Genomic DNA, 22,082 nt, shown 5'->3' on the forward strand with positions numbered 1-22,082 from the left:
TACAAAAGACAAGAAGACTGAGACTAATGCACAACATGAGGATAACTTAGTCATTCAAAGACACAGCCACACATCCTTCAGAGCAGTGGAAACTGAATGGTTGCTAATAACGCTCCATTATTCAGAAATGCAATATTGGGTACCTTCAGCTAGTTGTTCAAAGTATGGTTCTGATACTAATATTTTATGATAGATTGCTGTTCACCATCTTAAATGAAGGCCAGATATAAAATGGTTAAAATTAGGGGAAAAAATGCATTGTGCACGAAGAAGGGAGCCAACCAGCAATACGTCAAAACAAGATGAAGCAGGCTTCTCTTTGTTTTCAGATTCTGAATTTCATGTGCACTTCATTATGTACAAGAAAAGCAATCTCTGTCACCTGGATTTCTCACTTCAAAGCCCAATATTGAGCAATGCATGACATTTTTGGAACTCTGCCTCATTACAGCTGGCAGTGTTTACTGTATTTGAATGAGAAAAGGCCTCTATGGGAGCCCTTCAGTATGAAAACCTACATTTCACATTATCTTCTAGGCATTTGAATATGTTTGCCAGTATGACAAACAACTGCTTTTGAGTAAAGGGTAGACAGATTCAAAATAACAAAATGTTATGTTTCAAAAAATCATTGCAATAGCACAAAACAATTTTCATAAGACTTTATGAGTCAGTGGTCCAATAGATTTCCGAATTTGGGTATGGATGTGGTTTCAGATCTTAGGATGATTTTAGAGAGACTATCAGAATGTCCACTGTAAAAATGGAATCAGAATTTCCAGTGTGAAATGGAAATTTCAATCAAATGTTGTAGGACCAAATAGATGGGGAGAAACTTTGCTTTCTCCAGAGAGACATATTTTTCCATTGAACTTCAACCCCAATTTTTTATATTACACTCCTATTCTAGCAGTGCAATTTTTTTTAAAGTGCTAGCCCATCAGGTTGCAGAAAATGCTTGAAAATGGAAAGGATACTTCTGGCAGAAGTCTATCAAATGTTTCCCATGCCAAAGCTATCCTTGAACACTGCCTGGATGTTATGTAAAGACAAAAAGGCTTCCATTTCCAAATTGCTCCCAGATGCAGCAGGAGTGACTAAAATAGCCGTCCTAAGGTTATTGATCTGAAAGTTGGTACTTTGTCTTTTTTCTTCCCTAACAATCCAGAGACAATTCCAGGTTTTATACTTGGCATATTTTTCTGACCTGTTGGGGGAACTGTCATGAGAAACGAAGAATGCAACGAAGTCCATAGCATGCTTAGTTGCTCTAGCAGCAAGTAGGAGTGATTAGGAAGTGGGAGGCAGCATGCTGGGCTAAAGACCTTCTGTGATAATTGCCTGGTCTCATCACAGGATCTTTTACAAAGAACATTACGTCCTATCAAAAGAAAAAAAAATCTTCATTCCAAATTCCTCTTCCCTTCATAAAACAACACATTTTTTCTGAGTTAATTCAGAATTTTGATTGGAAGAATACTATATCTGAATAAAGACAGGGTCTCTGAGAAATGTAAAGCCATAGTTAGGGGAGAACTAAACACTCATCACTGTATCATTCTTCCATGCAAACCATACACCTCCTTCCTAGGAGATCTGAACAGTTCCATATTTAAACACACAGAACTGTCACCTCACATGTAATTTAGATCCAAGTGAGGTTCCAATTTCCTCCTCACCCAGAAACCTTCCATATGTGGGAGTAATTGTTGCATACCCTACTGGTATACTAACAATAGCAGTTTTGGATTCTCTCACCATCCTCACCTAAGTGAAGGCTGTAAGGCAAAAGCCATGCTTCAAAGCTACAAAAGGACATACTAGTTTTTGTCTCATTTTTACCTGTTAACTTTCTTAACTAAGACAACTGAGGTGTACTGTGATCTACAGCCAGCATCATAGTGTAGATGAAATGCCAAAACTATTTGATTAGCAAAACTAATGTCATCCAAAGCTCTGTGATTTGACCTTAAGCCCACTACTTTAGCAAAAGATAGGAAAAATGACAAAACTCATTTCCAATGTGAATCACCAAAAGCATGCTATATTTTTAACTCTTATAGGGGCTGTGGCTATGGAATCTGTTGTAATTAATGACTTCACTTCAACAATTTCCCATTAAATCAGTCTAACATTGACCTTAACTGTAAGGATTTGGTTAGGGGTTGGAACGGCACAGTTCTCCAGATGTTGTTGGACTTCTATCCTAGTCAGCACAACCATTAGTGAGGAGTGCTAGATGGAAACCAATAATACCTGGAGGGTGCATTATTACCATCCTGGCATAGTTGGTTAGTTTGCACTTATCTAGTTACAGCTGTCCATTTAAAACAAGGATTTTAAAACATTTTTGTTTCACGGACCCCTTTGTCAGTCAAGTGGACCCTTTCTCAAAATGTCTCTCTCTCTCAGTCGCATAGTTGTTTCCGACTCTTCGTGACCTCATGGACCAGTTCACGCCATAGCTCCCTGTCAGCCGTCGTCGCCCCCAGTTCCTTCAAGGTCAAGCCAGTCACTTCAAGGATTCCATCCATCCATCTTGCCCTTGGTCGGCCTCTCTTCCTTTTTCCCTCTATTTTCCCCAGCATCATGATCTTTTCCAAGCTTTCCTGTCTTCTCATGATGTGGCCAAAATACTTCAACTTTGCCTTTAATATCCTTCCCTCCAGTGAGCAGCCGGGCATTATTTCCTGGATGATGGACTGGTTGGATCTTCTTGCGGTCCAAGGCACTCTCAGGATTTTCCTCCAGCACCAAAGTTCAAAAGCATCTATCTTCCTTCGCTCAGCCTTCCTTATGGTCCAGCTCTCGCAACCATAGGGAATACCATTGCTTTGACTATGCGGACCTTTGTTGCCAGTGTGATGTCTCTGCTCTTCACTATTTTGTCAAGGTTGGCCATTGCTCTCCTCCCAAGAAGTAAACGTCTTCTGATTCCCTGGCTGCAGTCTGCATCTGAAGGGATCTTCGCGCCTAGAAATATAAAGTCTGTCACTTCCTCCACGTTTTCTCTTTCTATTTGCCAGTTATCAATAGGTGTAGTTGCCATGATCTTGGTTTTCTTGATGTTTAACTGCAACCCAGCTTTTGCACTTTCTTCTTTCACTTTGGTGATTAGGCTCCTCATCTCTTCCTCAGTTTTGGCCATCAGAGTGGTATCATCTGCATACCTAAGGTTGTTAATGTTTCTTCCAGCAATTTTAATTCCGGCCTTAGAATCGTCAAGTCCCGCACGTCGCATCATGTGTTCTGCGTACAAGTTGAATAGGTAGGGTGAAAGTATGCAGCCCTGCTGTACTCCTTTCCCAATCTTGAACCAGTCTGTTGTTCCGTGATCTGTTCTTACTGTGGCTACTTGGTCTTTGTCTCTTGTTCCTCTGCCTTTTCTGAACCCAGCTTAGACATCTGGAAACTCTCGCTCCATGTATTGCTGGAGTCTGCCTTGCAGGATCTTGAGCATTACTTTGCTGGCATGGGAAATAAGTGCCACTGTACAGAAGTTTGAGCATTCTTTAGCGTTTCCCTTTTTTGGTATGGGGTATCTCAAAATGTAGCAGAGATATTGTAATCCTTAGAATGCCATTAATTAAAATGTTAGGATTATTCAAAATTATGTTTTATAGCTTTCCTAAAATTTCAATACCGTTTACCTAACACAGTGCAATTTCTGTTCAAACGGTAATTTTCAGCCATCATTTAGAAATCCAAGTCTTCCCATTGCGTCATAAACCATCTCTGCTAAGTGTTGTTGAAGGCTTTCATGGCCGGAATTTCCGGCCTATATGGCCATGTTCCAGAAGCATTTTCTCCTGACGTTTCTCCCACATCTGTGGCAGGCATTCTCAGAGGTTGTGAGATATATTGGAAAAACTAAGCAAGGAAGGTTTATATATCTGTGGAAAGTCCAGGATGGGAGAAAGAATTCTTATCTGTTGGAGACCAATGTGAATGTTGTAATCTATGCTATGCTTAACAATCTTTTTGCAGACAGTTATCCCTTGCACCCAGAACAACTATCATCATTTCAAAGTATGGATGTCCATAATCAATTTTAGAAGATATGCAACAACTGTAATGTGTTATGAAATGAATACCACTGTACTTTACTACATAACTTCAAAAGTAAATGTTAGATTTCAGTTCAAGGTCAGCGAGAATAAAGACAATGTCACATTTTTTTCAATTCAAGCTTATGGGCCCCCTGAAATCTTTCCATCCTGGGTTAATAATCCCTGATTTGAAAAGTTTATTCACTGAAAACAAGAGACTCCATGAATTTTTGAAATAATTAATTAATTTTTCAGATTAGCCTACCTTACAAGCTTTTTATAAAAATAAAACAGGAATGTTCTTTGATGAAAGGGTGGGATAAAACTGAAATATGTGTGAGTGTTGTAACAATGCTGGTTGACTACTATTAAGGAAACCCATTGCATCTGGCAATGTCTCCAGTATGCAGCTATGATCAGCACACAGATGCAATAACAAAGCCCAACCAACAAAAAAAAATCTTGTTCCTGAGATTATTTGAGACATTGATTCAAAAACTGCATTAGATAGACCACATCAGCTCTAGTTTCTTAGATATAGTTATCATGATTTTCTATGGGTGAGCAGATGGCGAGTGGTAGATGGCATATGTTCTGTATCTCAAAAACTAGAGCTGATAAGGGAAAACTGTCACCATTTTTGGAATCAGATGGTCTATACCCAGAAACAGGGCGAACACCAGAGGTACCAAAATTTGAATTAACCAGAGTAATCAATCTGACCCTGCCCCCTGCTGGTAACAGAAAAAGCTCAATAACTTACTTGTCTTTGAATGGCTTTCCAAAGCACTCAAAACAGATTTCAGGGTATCTTCAAACATAGCAAAGGAGGATTCCAACTGCAAAATAAACAAATACCTGTTTTGCTCACAAAATGACATGTATTCTTTTCCATTGCATTCTTTATTTTCAAGATATTGAGTGTTTTCAGAAAGCATTCAAACAGAAGGTTCAATTATATTTTTTCATATTGCATGACAAAAGCCACATGGTCTATTAACTAGAAGTAGAAAAACAGCTCTGCAAAATCCCTTTGACATTTCCAATTTATAATTTGGATTTACTTACCCTTTGAAGGCTTTCCTTGGTGTTCAAAATAAAAGTGTTTAAAAGCTCACTGAAAGGAAAATACATATGAAACACAAAATTAGTATGTAAATTAGACAGATGCAAAATGGTGAGAACAACCAGGATAATCTCAAGAGGCAGCATGCATTACATTGCAAAAATTGCAGTTTTGAAATGCCTTAATTCCTCATTAAAGTATTTCTCTCCAGGGAACTTTCACCCCTATAGTCAAATAATTCCATTAGTAAGATTCCCTCAGTAACCCTGAATTTCTTAAAATGTTGACAGATGGCTAAAGTTAAGTTAGAGATGCTAAGCAAGTGTAGGAATTATTATTTCAACAAGTCAGTTTAATTTGCTTGGACCTGGTAACACCAAAAGCCCATGGTAGTTTAATATGAGAGAAAACATTTAAAATAGTACTTGTAAAGGAGAACCAATGAAGGAATAATGAATGGAGCATGAAGAAATAAAAGGTGGGGAATATATTTGGGACATATTCCGATGTAGGGTGATCATGACGTAGAGATGCATTGAACATGGACATAGGGATGGCTGCTTGGTGACCAGTCTAAAGTCCAGATATGATGAACACATGGTACGTATAAGTCTATACAAAAAAAATCTTAAAAGCTGCTTCTTTTTTAAAGTTATGATTGTTAAACATACATGTATAGAATTCATTTGCATGACTACACATCTGCTTAGCCATTCACCCATGCTGAAACATTAAGCCAACCAGTATTACCTCCTTTCATTTTGATTCATATGAGGAGTCTTTAAAAATGTTTCTGCACTTTTTAAAACTCTATTTACCATATCATGAATTTCAAAAACAAATTACTGTACATCACTTTTCTGCACAGCCTCCTTCAATGTATTTTCGCAGTGTCACACCAGCTTCCTAATGCCATTAGCCAAAAAAAAATGCTTTTGGTTGAGTGCATAGCCACTGATGCACCATTGCTTTCGCACTACCTGCTTGCTGCTTGAGGTTATGCTCTTCTGCCAGGTGCTTGGGTACCCACCTGGCACACACTTAAGAATGTCATGAATCAGGGCAAAGGCAGATCCATAGGCTTTCCTATAACCTCTTCAACTGTTACTCTTCTGTTTTTGCTAATCAGTTTCAGGGTTCTTTCTACATTCCTCGTGGTCATATCTCTAGCTGGCTGTCTGGAACGCTCTGCATCCATCACACTAATACGGCCATGTTCAATTCACTCATAGACAACTCTGTGAGAAAGAACTTTATCTCCATACTGAATGCACATGCAAGAAGAATTTGTGTTCCTGCACACCTTCTACCCATAGAATCATAGAATTGGACCATGTTGTCCAACCCCTGCCATGCAGGAAAAGCACAATCAAAATTTATATTTATTTTATTTATTTATTTCCAGAATTTATACCCCGCCCTTCTCACCCGGGGGGACTCAGGGCGGCTTACACAGTTGGCAACATTCAATGCCAAGAACACAACAATAAAACAAAAACAGTAAAATACTCCATCCTCAAAAAAAGCATATGATAGAACACTGTTCCTCTTTGGTGAAATTTATAGGTTTTACAGCCATCTTCTTCACAGTGTGACAACTCTTATACTAGACTACAAGGTTAGACGGTTTGCCAAACAGACTAGTCACATGACACTCTCAGACATGACCAATTACTACTACTCCTGCCCTCACTTTTTCCAACAAAAATATAAAAGTGTGGAAATATTTTGAAGACCCCCTCACATAATAGCATAATTAGCAAAGGCTATTTGTACATGTACAGAATCAGCTACTGTATGAACGTAATGAATCCATGCAAATTCTAAACACATGGGAAAATCCTCCGACATTACATTCATACAAGTGAATCAGTTCTGTACTAGACTAAAGAACATCTAGCAGCTAAGAAAGATAGGATATAACTGAATGGAGGAGGAAGCAGTAGCTATTGTGCAGTCAAACCAAGGGTAAAAGAAGCAACTTCTCTCTTGCATGTTGTGGCAAAACCAGCTAGTAGTTGCTAGAGACAAAAATGGTCTTCAGAAAAATATTCCGAAGAACGTTTTATTCTAAACTATCTGGGATGCACCTGAACGATTGTGTACACCTCTGGAAATCATACCTGTCTGCCGAGATTAGAGGACTGAAAGGCAAATTATATCTATGACTCAAATGGTTACCAAGGACTTAAATTTGTATTATCCTACCTGAAAAGGTACATCAAGCAAATTGTAGCCTTTTCATACTTTGCAAGTGACATTTCAAGGATTAGAGCTTTATATCTCATCTGTATGTAACCCCGTTGGTGGCAGGGATACTGTGATGCTCTTCACTGCCTTTTTAAAAAAGCATTTGCTTCAAAAACATCATCCCTCAGGAGCAGGGAATGGTTTAGGACCATGGACTTGGAAATGTAAGGATTAAAAACCATTAAAACAAATTGAAGTGCGCATGAAATGACATCAGTGGTGAAATGCTGGGGATGGAGTTAAATCGCTTGTTATTAATAAATGTCACCAAAAAAAACACTTGACCGCTTAGCAGCACAGTTAGGTCAGTCTTAGAAATAGCTACAATAAAGGAATTGATGATGACTGATCTCTGAAATGTCACTTGGAAAGTATGAAGTAGCTACAATTGCACACAAAAATGACAGATAAGAAAGTTCTGTTTAATGTTTTGAAAAGCAGAAATAAATTTGATATAATTATAACTGTATATTGACCTGTTATATAAAGGGCGCAATTATTACTGCAGTCTAAATGGGAAAGGACAGGTTGTACATCTGTAACTATAATTCTTTGAGTAGACGTTTGTGAACTCACGCAAATGGGGCTATCTGCACCTGCCTTCTAGGATTCATATCTGTCAGGGCCCAGGCTGCAGAGCACCAATAACCATGCGCAGAGACCAGAATCTATCTAATATCTTTATTAAAGGAATATATAAAGTCAATAAAAACAAGTGAAGAATATAGTTCAGAAGTAGACCTTTCAGGAAAGGTCAATTATAGTCCAGGAAAACAATGTCCAATATGTGATATTAGAGTCCAAAGTTATAATCCAATAACCGAAACACACACTTTGCCAAGCAAAGTGTGGGGAAATGACAGGGTCCTTTAGTCCAATGAAGCTTGACAACAAGGCTGGAAGCAAACTAGATTCTTGGCAAACAAGGCTTGATACGTGGCAGCAAGAGGCAAGAAACAAGGACAAGGTCCGTGGCGAGGTCCGTGGAAACAAGGAAAGCTGGATGCAAGAACGAGGTCCGTGAAACAAGGCTTGGAACTTGGTCCTGGAGGCAAGGGACTGGAGTAGCGTAGTCCACACACGATCTCACTCCACAAGGTGACGAATTGACTCCGCAAGGATTTCTTTGCAGGTAAACACCTATATAGGATCTTGTTTTCCCGCCAAGGAACACTTTCCCTGGGAAACAAGAAACGAAACCCATACTGTGTCCAGATGCATGACTCCTTAAGATTTCCCAAGGGAAACAGACTTAATCAGCTAATTGTCTGGCAGCAATCCTGGCGCTTCTGCGAATCGCCTCCCTAGCGCCTCTATCTCGATTATAATAATCCCGGCGAGAAAATGGGGGAGATTTCTGCTCAAGGCTTGTTTGGCTGACTTCTTGTGGGCAAACATCTTGCAGGTGTAAGGGCTCCAATTCTGGCTGAAACGGTGGGAAACCCAAGTTTTCCTCTTCATCTGCCACAATAGTACTAGGAACGGGACTACATGGCCCATGAGTCATCACAATATCCTTGTGTTTCCCACCTAAATCCTCAGCTCCATAGATGCTGCAATGGCAGTACTCAGAGCTAAGAAAAGCAAGACTCGATGAAGGGAGGATGGGTGGAGTTGTTTGAATTTATTATTATTATTATTGTTGTTGTTGTTGTTGTATTGTATGACACAGCAAACAAGATACATATATTATAATTATAATTATTTACACCTCGTTTTATCTCCCCCCAAAGATAAAGATGTGAATTGACAGCTGAGTTTTCATAGATGTAGTTACTGGTATTCAACCTAACACACTACTAACCATAGGGAGTATGGAGTGCCATGTCACAGATGAATAAAACATCCGAATTATTGCTTCAGACCTAAAACAACATTGACCTTCCCTAAGGCAGCATCAGTCTTGGACTGAGCATCTGGTCTGTAATGAGAAAGAAAAATCAGAGGTTGGGACCACAGAGCCATGCTGCATACTCAGGAAAGCAGAGGAGGCAGCTGCTGCCCTAGTAAGGTGCTCACAAATCCAAACTGGAGAGTCCTTCCTGGTCGGTTCATAAGCCAGGTAGATCGTGGAAAGCACCCATTATGAAAGACATTACGCTGAAACCAGCAGTCCAAGTTTTGGAGAAGAATAACAAATGAAAAGTTTCTGGCTCCTATGGTAATCAGAAGTCCTATTGATGTAGAAAGGCAAGGTCCTTTGAATGTCCAAGTCACATAAAGTTGTCTCCAAGTCAGTAGTTTGATTCTGTACGAATGCAGGCAACACAAATTCTGGTTTGACATGGAATGAATAGATCACTTTATATAAAAAGGAAATGTCTGGCCCGAGGACAATCTTGTTCCAATGAAAACTAAAGCAGGCTGCTCAACTCAGACAACACAGAGCTCTCCAGCTGTCTTGGCAGAGGTAGTAGCCACTAAGAAATATGTCTGTTGTCAAGTAAACAAAGATTCCCAGGAAGTTATCAGTTTGAAGTATTTCTAAGACAGTTGGGACAACTAGTTCCCATTATCAGCTCCAGCTCCATGTGAGGACATGAGAGAAGCCTCCCACAAGGATGGTTAAAAACAACAAAACATCAGGGTGTCCCCTGGGAAATGTTCTTGCAGACGACCAATTCTGTCTCACCATTAGCAACTTGCAGTTTCTCAAGTCACTCCTGGCACGAAAAAAGCACCGATAATTCCCTGAATCAGATCAAAGATGCTAAAGGAACACCCTCTATCCTGTCAACTTGAAGGCATCCAGATCTAGATATCTCACCTGCATCCCATGGATGGCGAGATGGTCCAGCCAGTGTGGAAGCTGAAGATAGGAGCTCCGAGACAGTTGGTGAAGTGGAGCAAACCAGGGTTATTTTGACATCATGGCATTGAGGATCTATTTGGCATTGCCAGCTAAGATCTTCACTATCACCCTATTAATGAGTGGGCAGGAAGGGAAGACATATACCATGGGACCTCCTCAGTGAAACTGGAAGGTATCCTGGAGTAAAATGTCACTGTTCGTTCGATAGAAGACCCGTGGGATGCCCCAAGTTTGAAATACTGTGAAGTGGGGCAGAACAGAGCATCCACTCGTGGCATGAGTCCAAGGATCTGTTCAGCGTACCCACCAAAACGTTTTCTTCTAGGTCATGGATTGTGGAGATGCAGGTTCTTCTGAGGAAGTACCAGTCCAAATGTGTAGTGTGAGGTGAAGCAAGGTCTTGGTTTTTCCTTGCATGTTTAATAATACATTACCGTTATGTTGTTGAATTACTTGAATTACTTTGTCTCAGGGAAAGTTTTGAAAGTGCATAATGCTTTCTTCACCACCAACATCTTTAGTTGTCTATACAGCAAATACTATTACACCATTTTGTCTGGGCCAAGCAGTGATGACAGCCATACATTTCATGCAAACACAGGGGTCTGTGGACAATTAGCAGGGAAAGATGCAGAATTGTTAACCTGTTTTCTCATAGCCAATGAAAGAAACCATATATGTGCTAATGTAATCCTTATGTAAAAATACAGTATGTGTCCTTCAGGTCACGTGTCACAAACCAATCTCCTCTCTGTAACTATGGAGGAATGGAAAATAAGGTAGCCATCCTGAACCACCTGAAGTGGATGTAGGCATTGATATTTTGGGAGTAAAAAGGGGACAATGACCCCATTCCTTCTGAATTGTGATATAGCATCAGGAGTTCTTGAATTGTTTTGATGGTGCCTTTTTGAGCAGGGTACATCAACATATTTCTTGTTGCAGACTCAGACAATCCTCAAGACTTCAGTTGAAATAGTAGAGAAAAATTCAGAAGAATCAAAACATTATTTGAAGATTCCAGAAGGCAAACACTAATATAAGCAGGAGTTAGATTGCAGTAGAAAGGTGATGTAGAAAAGAGGCATGTGCCTGGAGGCCTGCCCAAGTATGCTAATACGTGTATAGCATGCTGCCTTCAGATGTAGAAAAGTATGTTGCCCTTCTGTCAGTTTTGAAGAAAAAGATCAATCTAGCTATCCAAGTTGGTTTTTATGCAAGGAACAGGGGAGAAGGGATCATGTTCTTTGCCTCAGTGAGCAAAATATTTGGGGTTAGCTCTAGGCTCTTTCATTATCCATTGATTCAGAAAAGCAAACAAAACATACAGAAAGGATAGAGCTCTAAGGCATTTGGATGGCATATGTAAGGAAGACATTTTGGGTAGGATGATTATGACCAAAAAAACCAGGGATGATTTTAAACAAAACCGATTTAGATATATCTCTAAAGCTTCATAAATTTGACCAGTGCCAGCTTCTCTTTTAATTGGGTCTATGGAAAACCTGTTCTCCTTGTCAGAGGCTTATTAGATGCATTTGAACATATTTCAGGGGAGAGATGGGTTGATCCTATTTGCTTTGTTTTAAATTGAAATAGGGTTTGTTTTCAAGAACACACATTCTCTTTCTCTTCTTGTTCAGATTTTTCTCCCCTTGAACAGACTATGTATAGAGTTGGGATTATTCATCGGTCGATAGGCAGAAAAAATAATTGAAATCCTGCACAGTTTAGGCTGCTGAGGCTGCTGACCTGCTCAGCAAATGGCTTCTTTGATTTTTAAAAGGGTTGTCCTAATCCTCTCTTGCTAACAAAGAGTTACTAAGAAAATGCTTTAGGGAGGCTACCTTGTCAGTAGAACACACAGCTTTAAACTGCTTATTTATAAAATGTGATTAATAATAAAGGTGCACATTTTTAAAAAACTGACATCTTTTCACTGCATATGACTTATATTGATGGTGATGTCCTACTTCTACTCAATATGTAAATACTGGTAAAAATGCAGTGCCTTTGATAATTTTTAATACATTTCTCTGAATGGCAAGCACAGATTCTGTTGATAATGAGAAGGTGGAAAGTTAATGCTTCTGAGACTCAAGCAGCCATAATGCTGATGCTGCCTTCAGGAAAGGCAATGTTGTTTTTAGGATAGGCCCCACCAGTGTCCAGAAAAGAGCAACCACCTCAGACACCTAGCCCCATGGAAATTGCTCCAACTCCTCTCTTCAGAAATATGGAGCTATTTGTGAAACACTGCTTGCTCTGCATCCTCCTAAGTGTCCTGCGTCATGCAGCTATGGTATACATTCTTATCCGATCCTTATTGTTGAAATAACATCCAACTGCCATCCTAATCAGCATCTTTACATGAAATGGGGGCAATATCATGTCCTTTGCCCCAGGTGACACCTCTTCTTTCTCATACATATTTAAGCAAGGGACCCACTATATAATCCATTATCTATTCATCTCCCTCTTCTTTTCCCAGTGAATGGGAATTACCAGTTAAAGTAATGAACACTGCCATTTTGGTGCTGTCCAACAAACTATTACCAGAACTACCAGAACTAGTACCAGAATCTTTTAGGGCATTCCCCACATGAGATTTTGGAGAGGATGCACATAATATCTAACAACCAAAATATCAGTCGAAGATCCCATGACAAACATGCTGACACTATAAGGCCTGCTACACCATGCAGCAAATGTTGGCCAAATTTTGTTGGTGCACTATGGAGTAATAACGCTGGCATCGGCAGTAACATCAAGAGCTATAAGGCTGCATGTACTCTGGCTGCAAAGGAAGAAATGCACTGAAGAAATAGGCGGTTTAGAAATGCCAGTTTCTCTCTGCCTTTTCTCAGCACACCTATATAGCCCTGGATAAAGTACAAACGCTAGTGTAATACACCAGCAAGATTCCAGCCACGAACAACTGCAATATTGCTACCTTTAGACATTAATCAATGTCCTCGAATAGTCTAGTAGCACAAACACAGACAGAAGGAACAGCCTACTTACCTCAATTATTTCAATAGGGGTGTCATCAGGACAAAAGTAAAGAGGTGGAACACTTATCTATCTCAGAGTCCACCATTCCCACATCCCAGCACCTATCTGTTTAAAGACTTTCTATATCTCCTTTTTGGTAAAGTCTTCCAAAGTGATTTACAAACTACTGAAAATGATGATATCCTGGCACAAGATTTTCATAATGCAACAAAAGGGGAAAATTGTACGCAGAGCCCCTTGGTAACAGCTCTCAGAGAAGATAAGTTTGAATCTCACCACAAGTCCAATAAGCCCATATAAAAATTCATAGGAAGTTTACAACAGCATCAGTGTGGGAAGGAGATAAGCATTTTGTAAGGAAGCAACAGATACGAGAAAGGATAAATGCACACTGCAGCAGCAAGCTCATATGGGACAGTAATAGGAGCTGCTGGTTAGGTCTGCGAAAAGAAACAATGTTATGTGAATCAGAAGTTCTAAGCCAGGCATGTCAAACGTTTGGCCCAGGGGCTAATTGCAGTCCCTGTTCAAATTTCCATTGGCCCTCTCGCTCCCTCCCTTCTTCTTCCTTTGCTTCTTTCCTTCTTCCCCTCCTCCCATAACTCCCTCCCTCCCTCCCTCAATTTCCTTCCTCTCTTGGTTCCTTCCTTCCTTCCTTCTTGGGGATCAGGGCACTGGAAAAGGTGGGTTCCTCAGGAGGAGTGGCTCTCCTTGGGTGGCTCCGGCCTCAGGCATCCTATCCCAATGGCCCCTTGTCTCTCTCTGCAACTTTTTCTTAATTTCTTTGCAAAGGAAGTCTCCCCAATTGCCCTGCTTGGCCCAAGTGCTTGCTGCTGCCAATGCTTCCGTTGCTGTCTTCACCCTGAGTTGTCGCCCTGTGTTTTCCAAAAAGGCTGCCCTGTGCTGTGGCTCCTCCCTTGGGAAGTAAAGGAAAGAGCCAGGCGGCAACTATAAGCCCCCCCTGCCACAATCAAAACCCTCCCAACAGATGGCCATGCCGCCTCTGCTGAAAACCTTCAGAGAAGCAGACTCCACCAGACTTTGAGGCAGCATATGCCATTGTCTGATACGACTTGAAGGCACACAACAACAACAATCCTAATTAACTTGACTCTCTCATCTGCCAAAAGCAGGCCGACACTTCCCATTGAAAGACTGGCATTTTTACATTGGTTAAAATTGTTCTTTGCTTTATAAATTGTATTGTTCTTTCATGTGTTTTTTGCACTACAAATAAGACATATGCAGCATGCGTAAAGGAATGTGTTCATGTTTTTTCCCCAAACTATAGTCCAGATCCCCAACAGTCTGAGGGACTCTGAACTGGCCCTCGGCTTAAAAAATTTGGACACCCCTGGTCTAAGTTCATGTGCAGCCCTGGGAAATATTAAAGCGATTCTCTGGGTGGCAAGGTTTAACTTTTAGGATTTCTGTCTTAAAAAATGGATGCAAAACAGAATCAATGTTGGCAACATTCAGGTTTCACAGCCTCATAACAACATGTCAGTGATGCTGTGGTGTACCATGACTACTGAATTCCAGCAGTAATCAGTGCACCATGAAATCAACATTCCCACCACAACATGCCAATTTTTCTGTTTTTAATTAATCTACCACTACCAGGATGACTGAACCCTTTGTCAGAGGAATATTTTTTGTGTTTAAACAATATCAATTTAATGACAAAAATGACTTTATCGTCTATGAAATGGGGAATTTGAAGGAATCATCTTTCTCTTACTCAGGACACATCATCCCACTCCACCAAGATACTCATTATGTAAAATGTGAATCTGTAAATGTGGGAATGAGAGCTCTCTGCTAGCCAGTTTCTTATCAAATTGAAATGTTCTTTTTGCTTCCTGTAGAGCTTATACAATTATACAATACGGTTGTTTTCAATAGCAGAAAGGAAACTAATTCTACAACTAGCATACTTATCATGTTTTTCTTTTATCTTTCTCTTATTCTCTTCAAATTGCTCCAAAACACCTTTGTATCTTCCAGCAGGAAAATTAAGTGAGCCTTTATCCTTTCCATCTCCTCCAAAGAGCTGTGGTTTAGACTGGTATTTTGCAAAGATACTAGACTCATTCTGTTTTTGAGGAAAAGGGATAAAAAAGAAAGACAATGATGTTTATCACACAATGCTATAGCTGTGAATTAACTTCACTTTTCCCTTAACCTTATCACATTGATTCTTCCAGTGTTGTTGCGCTCTACAATATTTGGGAACTTGATTTTTTTTCATGTTAATGACTTCTTTTCCCTACTATTGTACAGTAGCCATTTTGCGTGCAAATGTTTCATTCTGCTTCATTGCGAGAACGATTGCACAGGTGGCATGATCTACTTGTCCCTCCCTTGGTGATTCCAAGGAAATCTATGGCAGAAAAAACTCAGATTACCTCCAGATCTTGGAATAGAAAATGAAAGACTTCCCAAGAGAACAGCTGTGTTACTTGTTCAATTTCTATGCTTTATTCTCTTCAAATACTTTTTAGGTATTTTCTATTTTTAAAAAATCTAAATGGTTTGTTGTTATAATGCAATAATTGTGCAGTTATGACATGTTTATATTTACAAATAACTAAATTGCATGAGGGTGTATTCAAAGATCTCGCCACTGCTTTCTTGTGGTGGTATGGGTTACCACCACAGTGCTACTTTTTCAATAACATTTTACATCATGTTAATTTTAAAGGCAATAGTGAGATAGTGCTGTAACATAAGCACGTGGCAATGTTATTATGTCTTAATGAGTATAGACAAGTGTGATAAGAATTGTTTGGTATGCACACTGCTGCATTCAGTATCATGGTGGCAGCACAAAATAAAAGTAATTTTTTCCCCTTTTGTAACAAGGTGTGTCCTCTGGCATGGACTGGTCCATGAGGTCACAACAAGTCGGAAACGACTGAGTGAATGAAGAAGAAGAAGTGTCTTCATAAACATCCTGGTTAGAACCTTATACCTTGAAAAGTATTCTTGAAACCCAATTTCACTTGTAGAAGAAGTACACGGGGGCTTACACATCTTAAGTCCACAGTGCAAGTTTTGCATCAAAATCAATGGGTTCAAAATAGCATTGGGACTTCCTCAATGTGCTCTCTTGCGGTCTACACAATACGCTAACAATATTTTGCCTGGACGTTAAAGCAATTCAGTCTTCTCTAAGACATTAGGGGTAGTGGATTGTTGTGCTCACATTAAATATGGTTTCAATCCCTGTCCAACCATGACGCTCATTGTATATCTCTGACACATTGCAAATATATTAAGTCTACATCAACATCTACATTTTACTACTCTCCAAAAACAGCACAATGCCAATAAAGAGACTGTATACATTAAACTCACATCTTGAGAATTTTGCTGTGAATTTCTATCTTGCCTTTGCTGGTTACAAAATTCAAGTGGGAGAGATCCTGGCTGCGAGTTCTCTGGGCAGAATTGGGAACCCAAAAGGAACTGAGAATCACTCATGCTGTTGTAATCACTAGGAGCGCTGGTCCAGCTGGGTGGTTTATTAGGCCTGAAACAGCACAACAAAAAGGGGAGTCCTAAGCAAATGCAAATAATAAAATCTTGACAAATATATTAGGTATACATGACATAAAATTGAGGGTTTTTTTGTGATTCCCAAAACCACTGAAACCCCACATACAAAACTACTATTTGCTAGGCAATCCTAATAAATGTTCACTAAAGACATTCACATTTTCAGGTCAAGTACCTTCCAATGCTCATCATGTAAAAACATAAAACCCATGAATCATAAAATGCAACAACATTTTTCGCAGGGCATTCCACATTTTAGATGTTGCCAGTAAATGCTTGATTCTTCTGTTCTCTTCCCACCTCACACATGTTTGGAATGAGGATGAAATAACATCCAGTTTAAATCAGATAGTATGGGATCAGATTGTGGGATAAAGGGCTGTGTGGAAGTGGACTAAGACAAGTCCCCTCCCCATATAAACATCTCTAAAGATGGGGTGCTTCTTAGGCCCCTTCTACACTGCCATATAATTCAGATTATTAAAGTAGGTAATCCGCATTATCTGCTTTGAACTGTATTATATGAGTCTACACTGCCATATAATCCAGTTCAAAGCCAATAATCTGGATTTTATATGGCAGTGTAGAAGGGACCTTATACAGGATCTATAATGCCATATAATCCATATTATTAAAGCAGATAATTCACATTACCTGCTCTGAACTGGATTATATGAGTTTACAGTGCAATGTAATCAAGTTCAAAGTAGATAATATGGATTTTATATGGCTGTGTAGGTGGGGCCTTACAATCAATGGTGTTTTAGGATAGAAGAAATGTGGTATTTTTATTGGCATGATTCCATACAAATGTATACAGGCAGTCTCCAAGTTACGAACAAGATAGGTTCTGTAGGTTTGTTCTTAAGTTTAATTGTATGCAAATCGGAAAAGGTACATTTAAAGTGTAACTCTAGCCAAATACATACAAGCTTTGGATAGCCTAGGGAAGGGCTAACACACTTGTGGTGTGTTGTTGTTGTTGCTGTTGTTGTTTTTTGCTGTCTGTGCCCCAGTTCTGAAAATTTCACCTCACTTTCTATCCCTGTAAGAATTGGATTTTGAAAAAAAAGTCTTGTTGTAGAAACAAGGATTGGTGATAAAGCTTCAATGGAGACACCTTTCCCCACGATAACTCTTACAAGAGTGAATTTCCTTTCTGAGGGGTAGATTTCTCTCACTTCCTGTTGTCTCAACATTGTTCTTTTGTAAGTCGGATATTTGTAACTTAGGGACTGCCTGTATCAACACCTGGAAAGACATTTCTCCTACTTATTCCTACCAGTTGGTAGCTTGAATAACTTGAATTGCAATGCCAGCCAGCCTTTGCCTTAGCTCCTGTCATGAAGCTGCTCCACTGTCGCTCAATTGCTCAGCATGCTTCCTCAGCAGCCAAGTGGCCACATGAAGGGAACCAAGGCTGCCTGGCTGTGCCTATGTGCAAGAAACAAACGAAGCATATGCTTTCTGTATTGCTGGGTTTTTAATTCCTGCTATTGCCATGAAATGCATTTCTTTTTAAATTATTCACTCCTTTTGGTATGCTTCTGGTCCAAGTATAGTCAAAATGCAAATTTTGTTATTGTCCAAAGTTTCAGGTACTCATAGGAGGTCAGAACAAATACTTCATGGATCCAGCAGTCATACTGCATATTATTTACACCATGTAGAAAACATCAAATATCAAAAATTAACCCAATTATCTATAGAACTATCTCTGATTCAATTAAACCAGTTACATTTTGGTTAGGTCATCTTTGAACCTCTAGTTTCCTCCAGTTGCTTGGTCTAATTCTTTCTCTCTCTTTCTCTTTCATACACATTAACCTCTTACCCTCTCATCTTTTCAAGAGTTTTTTTTTCTCACATCAGCAATGCCTGTGCCATACCCATCTTCATAGTCCTGCTTCATCCTTCCTCTGTATTCTGTTTTAGTAGCTGTTGATGTAGTTGTGATCTCCTTTCCCCTATGAGCTTATACATTACATCCATCTTTCTTTTTCAGTGTTACTCTCTCTTTTCTTTTACTATTTTTCTGTGTGCATCTGTCTTCTGATCACTCCATTCATACTGCATTTTTTCATAGGCAGAAAAAAAATTAAATACAAAAATACAGAATGGAGGATGCCTGGCTCTATAGCAGTACATGTGAAAAAGATCTTGGAGTCCTTGTGGACAAGTTAAACATGAGCCAACAATGTCATGCGGCAGCTAAAGAAGCCAATGGGATTTTGGCCTGCATAAATAGGAATATTGTGTCTAGATCCAGGGAAGTCATGCTACCCCTCTATTCTGCCTTGGGCAGACCATACCTGGAATACTGTGTCTAATTCTGGACACTGCAATTGAAGGGAGGGAGATGTTGACAAGCTGGAACGTCTCCAGAGGGTGGCAACAAACATGATCAAGGGTCTGGAGAACAAGCCCTGAGGAGTGGCTTAAAGAGCTTGGCATGTTTAGCCTGCAGAAGAGAAGGCTGAGAGTAGACACGATAGCCATGTATAAATATGTGAAGGGAAATCATAGGGAGGAGGGAGCAAGCTAGTTTTCTGCTGCCCTGGAGACTAGGACACAGAACAATGGCTTCAAACTACAGGAAAGGAGATTCCACCTGAACATTAGGAAGAACTTCCTAACTGTGAGAGCTGTTCAGCAGTGGAACTCTCTGCCCTGAAGTGTGGTGGAGGCTTCTTCTTTGGAGGCTTTTAAGCAGGGGCTGGATGGCCATCTGTCGGGGGTGGTTTGAATGCGATTTTCCTGCTTCTTGGCAGGGGGTTGGACTGGGTGACTCATGAGGTCTCTTCCAACTCTATGATTCTATGCTCTTGAACTTTTTTGCCTTTCACTGGCTGAGATACTACACCAAGCAGGCAGACAACAACACTCTACCCATGCAGATCCATATCAAAGCAATTATATTCCTTATTCTGTTAATTCCCCCCCCCTCCCCCGCACTTATTTTTCTTGCCCTGGCAGATGTCAAGCCTCAGGAGGGATTACTGCTGATTACCAGTGAGGAAAGGAGGGTGATTTAGATAATGAAGATATGGCTGGTCTTATCTGGGTGAAGGGAGGGTAAATGCAGATACACAGTCTTCAAGCTCAGACTTCCCTTCATCATATTAATTGCCTTCCCCATCCTTCTCTTCCCCATTAGTGAACACCAGCAGTCCATTTTAGGCTTATAGCTACCAGGGAAAAAATTGGATAAGGATAAGGATAAATGAATAGCCCTGTGTCCTGTCCTCCAATATATATATATGCATGCAGGCAGCATTTACACTTGTATGTATCACTGAAATAATGTTGACCATCATGTCCACACATTCCCATTTTCTCTCTCACTTTGCCAGTTCTATCCAGGAATGGCCGAGGTGTTTGCTTTATTCTTACAGCTGCTCAAATTGTGGGACACTGCCCCTTTAGAGTAGAGAGCATTAACAGAACTCCCAACCAATTTTGAGTAACTGCAGGAGGTCATTGTTGTTTACTGCTGTCAAATAAGCAGTAGCAGCAGTGGTAAACTCAAGATACACTTGCCTTCCTCATTGCAACAAATCCATTGACTACTCTTGACAAGGTGATGACATTTAGCATCAGATTTTGAATGTCATGAAAGGGCATTAGAGTGTTACTATTGACTTTGGTATTGTATTTTTATCAGGAATAGGGGAGAAATTTTCAACTTCGTGTACCCAATTAATTTCTGATTTAGGCAACAAAGTATTTTGGACTAGTTTCCATTCTATATTTAAGATGTACATTGGGTTGTTGTATGTCTTTCGGGCTGTGTGGCCATGTTCCAGAAGTATTCTCTCCTGACGTTTCGCCCACATCTATGGCAGGCATCCTCAGAGGTTGTGAGGTATGGATAAATTAAGTAAGGAAAGGAAAGAATATATATCTGTGTATAGTCCAAGGTGTGGCAAGAGTTCTTTGTCACTGGGAGCCAGCATTAAGATGTACATTTCTTCTTTTACTACTGCATCCTTAATCATCTATCTGCTATACAATGGAACATATTAATTTCGATTTCTACTATATGTCTGGTCATTTCCTTTTCTGTGTCTTTCATATAATGCTTTTCAAATACTGACATGCATATCGGATGCCAGGAGCCCAATTCTAATGAAACAGTACTTTCTTTTTCTTTTTACCTCTGCTATTTATAGCATGCCAGCCATATTGGAAGAGAAGCACTGACACATCAGGAAAAATGACTAGGAAGCATATGACTGTAGAAATGTAATAAATATGCAAATGTTGCTTTAAATATAATAACATCAAACTAAGAGCTCAGCTGTGTTCCAGATGCATGCATTACTCAAATTATATTCCAAAAAAGGATTCAGTACTACCCACAACTATGTCCTTTTCTTCTTTCCTACATTAGTAATGGAAATTGAAATTTCAAAACAACGAGCCAAGGGCTTGGGGCTAATCTACAACAGATTTACTATTAGAAATCTCCCCATGTAAGCTGGTTATTGACATAAGCATGAGACAGCCGTGCTCAGACCAGTACGCTACAACTTCACTCTAACAAGTACTTTTGCTTGAAATAGGAGCCTGGCAATCAAGGCAGGTGCAGAGGAGCAAATATTTATTTAGGATATATTTGTTCCCTCTCCTGCTCAGAATTAGTTATGGCACAGACACAGATATCTCTTCTAGTATGTTATAGTTTTCCACCTTCTGTGGAAAGCACCCCCAACAGATGGTCTTCGAGCCTCTGTTGAAAAACCTCCAAAGGAGACTCCACCACAATCCAATTCAGCATATTCCACTGTTAAACACCTTTTACTGATGGGCAATGCTCTAAGGAAGTTTCCTCCACATCAATTGTTAGGTCTTTGGACTACACACTAACCCTCTTGGGCAGAAATTAACAAAAAGGTATTCAATGAAGACAAATTCTACATTTCAGTCAGAAAAACAAATTTACAGACATAGGATGGAGAATATATATTTCAACAATGCTACATGAGAAGAAGACCTAGGGATTATTGTTGATCATAAGTTGAATACTAAGTAGTATGATGGAGCAGCAAAAAAGGTGAATGCTACTATAGCCTACATTAACTGAAGTATGGTTTTCAAGTTGAAGCAAGTACCGTATTTACTCAAGTCTAATGCAACATCAAATCTAAAGTGCATTTCAATTTTCAAAAACCTGAAACCAAAAATAGTACTTGCTCTGAGTGTAATGTGCAGTGGCAAAAAGTGCACTCTTTGTAATTGGGCCAAAAAATATGTGCATTACATAAACTGCATGCTTATAATTCCTTCTTTAAAAACAACAGTGTTAGAACACGAAAGCAATAAAACT

General features: G+C 39.7%; 1 protein-coding gene across 3 annotated transcripts in view; it reads right to left on the reverse strand.

Moving 5' to 3' along the window:
- iho1 (interactor of HORMAD1 1) overlaps positions 1 to 22,082 on the reverse strand; it is a 46,914-nt gene that overhangs the window by 15,197 nt on the left and 9,635 nt on the right. For all 3 annotated transcript variants that reach the window (XM_008122614.3, XM_062973756.1, XM_062973758.1), the window contains exons 3-6: positions 16,553 to 16,727; positions 15,130 to 15,287; positions 5,118 to 5,166; positions 4,813 to 4,888 (exon numbers count right to left, since the gene is read on the reverse strand). In XM_008122614.3, coding sequence (XP_008120821.2) covers positions 4,813 to 4,888; positions 5,118 to 5,166; positions 15,130 to 15,287; positions 16,553 to 16,727 — 458 coding nt within the window. The remainder of the gene's footprint in view (positions 1 to 4,812; positions 4,889 to 5,117; positions 5,167 to 15,129; positions 15,288 to 16,552; positions 16,728 to 22,082) is intronic.

The sequence above is a fragment of the Anolis carolinensis genome, chromosome 2 (genome assembly GCF_035594765.1).
Source record: "Anolis carolinensis isolate JA03-04 chromosome 2, rAnoCar3.1.pri, whole genome shotgun sequence".
In the NCBI taxonomy this organism is placed as follows: Eukaryota; Metazoa; Chordata; class Lepidosauria; order Squamata; family Dactyloidae; genus Anolis; species Anolis carolinensis.